Source organism: Trypanosoma conorhini, assembly GCF_003719485.1.
Source record: "Trypanosoma conorhini strain 025E chromosome Unknown Tco_14.4_contig_00120, whole genome shotgun sequence".
Taxonomy (NCBI): Eukaryota; Euglenozoa; class Kinetoplastea; order Trypanosomatida; family Trypanosomatidae; genus Trypanosoma; species Trypanosoma conorhini.
The window spans coordinates 4,323-8,838 of NW_021704208.1; the positions used below are offsets into that span (position 1 = coordinate 4,323).

The 4,516-nt window shown below is 60.6% G+C and overlaps 2 protein-coding genes across 2 annotated transcripts, besides 1 other annotated feature; both read left to right on the plus strand.

Moving 5' to 3' along the window:
• Positions 1 to 97: 97 nt before the first annotated feature.
• Positions 98 to 238: a microsatellite.
• Positions 239 to 335: 97 nt separating this feature from the next.
• On the plus strand, positions 336 to 1,259 carry Tco025E_02863 (cell cycle checkpoint protein; the record flags this gene model as incomplete). Its single annotated transcript, XM_029369786.1, has 1 exon — positions 336 to 1,259. One exon carries the CDS (start codon positions 336 to 338, stop codon positions 1,257 to 1,259), a length of 924 nt encoding a protein of 307 aa, XP_029230079.1.
• Positions 1,260 to 1,387: 128 nt separating this feature from the next.
• Tco025E_02864 (uncharacterized protein) lies at positions 1,388 to 2,872 on the plus strand (the record flags this gene model as incomplete). The annotated part of the gene is made up of 1 exon (XM_029369787.1): positions 1,388 to 2,872. One exon carries the CDS (start codon positions 1,388 to 1,390, stop codon positions 2,870 to 2,872), a length of 1,485 nt encoding a protein of 494 aa, XP_029230080.1.
• Positions 2,873 to 4,516: the final 1,644 nt, after the last annotated feature.

A 4,516-nucleotide genomic window follows, 5' to 3' on the forward strand; every position in this document is an offset into this window, starting at 1 on the left:
ACGAGGGGCGTCGTGGGGCTTTGCGTCAGACTCCGACCTCGGGCTTCACGGGCCCCGCGGCACCGGTACAACTGTTTCTGCAAATAACTATATTGCCGTGCGTGTGCGTGTGCGTGTGCGTGTGCGTGTGCGTGTGCGTGTGCGTGTGCGTGTGCGTGTGCGTGTGCGTGTGCGTGTGCGTGTGCGTGTGCGTGTGCGTGTGCGTGTGCGTGTGCGTGTGCGTGTGCGTGTGCGTGTGTGCACGAGCAGGTTTTTGCTCCGGCCTCCTCCTTCTTTTTACTGCCGCCGCTGCGGCTCCGAGGGAAAAGCGGGCGGTGGGAGATAAGAGGGTGACCATGAAGGACCCACTTCGCATGTCCGTGTGCTGCCGCGTGGCCCAGCCGCACCTTCTTCTCAAGGCCCTCGCTGTTCTCACTATGGCGAAGGACTCGTGGGCGACTGTGGCCTTTACCGAAAGTGTTGTTGTGCTGCACGTTGAGGGGACGGACCAGAGCATCACTGCCACCGCCACCCTCCCCCAGGCGCTGTTCGCCGAGTACTCGGCGAAGGATGCGCGTTTCTCGGTGCACCTCGTCACTCTGCGCGACGCGCTGCTGCTCGGTGGACCCGCCCTGTTGGCTCCTGGCGGTCTGGCGCGCGTTGTTTTGGCGTACCCGATGGACGACGCCAGACTGCTCGTTGAGCTGACGGACGGGGACCGCACCCTGCAGTCGACCCTCGTCACGCGCCCGGTGAAGGAGCGGTTGCTGGACCTCCGCTTCGGAGAGGCCCGCGTGACGAATGAAATGGCGCTGCTGGGCGACGCGGCGCGCGATGCCATCGAGGACCTGGTCGCGGCGCAGTGCCCCCAAGCGGTGGTTGTGCTGGACCCCAAAGACGGCGTGACGCTCCGCGGCGAGGGCGGCCCGTACGGCGCGGTGACGGTGCAGTTGCAACGTTCCTCGGAGGTGGTCCTGTCGGCGCTCGGCGGGGGCACGCGCGCCCGCACCCGCGTCCTGCGTTCGCACCTTGCGCTTGCGTGCGGGGTGCGCCCAGGCGCCAAATTGTGGCGCGCGGCAGGTGCGGTGGCGGACTCCGCGCCGGGGCTGCAAGGGGCTTCCTGCGGTGCCGCACAACCGACATTTGGTGGGTTCGAGCGGCTTCTGTTCCAGCTGAACGAGGAGCGCCAGCTGAGCGTGGTGCACGTGCCGCGGGATCAGGGGGTTCCCGTGACGGTGACTGTTGTCGTGTCCCCTCTTTGTGACTTGTACGACGAGTGAGGCGTGCCGCTGGTGCCGTGTCTGCGGAGCGCGAGGGGGTGAGGGGCGCTTCGGGCCTTGCCCCGCCCACAGAGCATATAACTGTCTCCCGCCTGTGAATACAGTGCGCTGTCCGCTTCCCGCGCTTGATGGGGTGTCTGGCATGTTTGTTGCTCTGCATTGTGTGGTCCACTCCTGCCTTGTATTTGTCCTCTCTCGCTGTGTTGGGGCAGGAAGAGCTGCTCTGTTCTCACCTGAAGGTTTCAGTAAGTCTCACTCACCAATCGCGCTCCGTTGCAATGTACCGCAAGAGGGCCGCCGAGACGCGTGGCCCGTCCGCGCCGCTGTCTCTCGCCGCCTGTTGCTGTGCTCTGCTCGTCGCTGCGCTGTGCGCGCCGATGTCTGCCGTGGCGTACAACGTGCGCTACAGCGCCCTCATCTCTCCCTCACCCGTGAGCGGACGGTCCTACGGCTACTGCCCCTGGCAGGGCGGCGGCCACACAATGATGCCAATGAAGGAGAGCTTTCAAGTACTGGCGTTCGAAGCCCTCAGTAAACGTGGATTCACAGAGGCTGCCATTGGTGGGTGGTGCCCGTACGCCTCTTGCACAACCAATCCATGCGAGTGGGTCTACTTCACTGGCCTAATGAACGGGACAGATATTAAAAAGGCCACATTCTTCAGGGGAGCCGTGTATAAGAGCAAAGACTACACGCATTCCGTGCCTGGCATGTACAACAACTTCTTGAAGGGATATCAGCCGGTAAGTTTTGATCGCGCGAAGGAACGAACCATTACGAAAATGGTGAGCAACGGCAGATGGGAGAACGAAATGCGTGACCACGGGTACCAGGACTGGGTGTGCGAGTACTATGAGTTCACACCTGAGGAGGCAGCCACGGCACCTGTAACGGATGAGAATGGTTTTGTTATTTTTGTGTCCAGGACCAAGCCCGGTAAGTTTCCATGGTGGGCGGGCCTACTTATTGCGCTTCTCATCGTGGGCATCGTGGCCGTCGTTCTCCTTATCTGCTGCTGTTGCCGTAGGCGGCGTAAGCAGCAGCTGGAAAACAAGATCGCGGAGGAAATGAAGAGCGAGGAAAACCTCCACCGGATTCCAACGCAGTCCCAGCTGGGCATGAGCCGAAGCGGCAGCGCCATGAACCTGAGCCGACGCGGCAGCGCCATGAACCTGAGCCGGCGCGGCAGCGCCATGAACCTGAGCCGGCGCGGCAGCGCCATGAACCTGAGCCGAAGCGGCAGCGCCATGAACCTGAGCCGGCGCGGCAGCGCCAAGGACATGAGCCGACGCGGGAGCAGCATGGGCCTAAACCGGGGTGGCAGCAACAGGTATGGGGAAATTGACGTCAATGAGGGCTTTGGCATGGGACAGCAAATGGGATATGGGCCTGCGGGTGTGGCTCGTAACAATAGCGCCTACGTTAATAATGTCTATCCAGGCGATGCAGGGGCCCCAGGCGGCAACTTTTTTTTCGGTCAATTCCCTGACCAGGGAGCACAGAACCCGTACGCCGGCTACCCTCCGCAGAACGGAAACGGTTCCATGCGAGGATACCCTCCGCAGAACGGAAACGGTCCCATGAGACGTTTCCCTTCCCAGAGAGAGTACTAGGAGCAAACTCATACTTTTTTCCCCCAATTGATTATTCTTTGTAAGAGTTGTATTATGTGCAAATTTTTAGAAGACGCAGTTACGCTGCAAAACATGTGCATAGCTAACTTTTTTTCTCGCCGCGATCGGGGCAATGGGTTGTGTGCCATTGTATTCATCCTTGCCCCTTTCCTTTGTCGATATTCTCTCCCTTGTTTTTCTCGCTGTGCCGCTGTGTGCTGACGCCTGTCCCCTCGCAGTGGGGCTGTGCCGCGCGGCGAAGAGCCGCCTGGCGGGCGCGATGGGGCCGAACGAGAGCGAATGCCCGCGCAAGGCGCTGCCGGGGCTGTGGGCGTCAGCAAACAGCGAGTTCTCTATATCTTGACTTTTTTTGAGTGTGTGGGCTGCTTGTGGGGGTGGGGGGTGGGGAAGGGCCAGCGGGCAATGTGTGAATGTGCGATTGTGCTGAAGAAAGAGAAGGCACTGACAAAAAATGAACGAAGGAAAGAAACGCCTCGCCCACCATTGCCACTTTTTGCAGCATCACTTCTCCGTGCCTCTCTCTTTCTATCTCTGCCATCGTTTTCTTGTTGTTGTTTTTCTGCGTCTTTAAAATGGGATTTGGGGCGGAAATAAACTGTGCACCCGCCATGCCCTGTGTGTAGTAGATGTCGACGGAAATTGTACGGTAGCTCTACTTACGTATGCGGAGCGCTGACCGATGTTTTGTTCTCCGCATACATGTTATGCTCTTTTTTTCGCAGTGCCTCTTTATTGCTTTCCATACGACAGTAAAATGTGGTCAGCGAGGAGTGCTAAAGCGATGTGAAGGAAAACCTAGTAGGTGTCACGGCTTGGTTGTTTTTGGTGAGGCGCTCATGCTGTGCTCTTCTTTTTCAGCATGCTGCGACTTCTCCGCGTGCTTGTTTTTCCCCAGCATGCACTTCTTGTCTCGGGTGTGGGTCCGCCCGGCCTATTGAGCTGTCCTACTGGAGAGCAGGCACGGCGTGACGCATTTCCCACAGCCCTGCGTGTGTTTCCAATGGATTGCAGCGCGCCCCTCTTCTTCTTCCCCCTCTCTCTTGCCGTGGTTTGGGGTAGGTGTTGTGTTTGGGGCGTCTGCGGGTTTAGCCTGCGGGTTTAGCTTCGGTGAGGGGAGGAGCGCCGTAAGACACGGAGGGCATGTGTTGCTGGGCGTCCCTCCGTGGCCGGGCGGCGGCCCCTCCGTGCGTGGGCCGGGCGGCCGTTGTGGGTTCCCCTGCGCTGTGCCCGTTGCGGGCGGCTGTCGCGGCGCCCCCGCCGCTTGTCCTCTGTGCTGCCAGCCGCCCCTTCTTCCCCGCCCCCCGTCAGGTGTAGTCGCCTCGTCACGCCTTTCTTCGCCTGCCGCTGTGCGAGCGGGCCCTGCAGCCGCGCAGTGATTAGACACCGGATGTACTTGTCCTCCACCGACGTGTGCAGCGTGCACTCGAACTGATGCAGCAGAACATCCCCATGAGGTGCGCCTCCCTGCCCCCTTCTCTTTTCCCCTCCCTTGCCGCTTGGCTCTGCCCCGCAAGGGCCCGTTGAGTGGGATGCCTCGCCTTGCCTCGCGCGGGACCGTCCCAATTAAGGCGCCCAAGAGCCACCGCTCAGCCACGCCGCACTCGGTGCCGTGGCGTTTTTTTG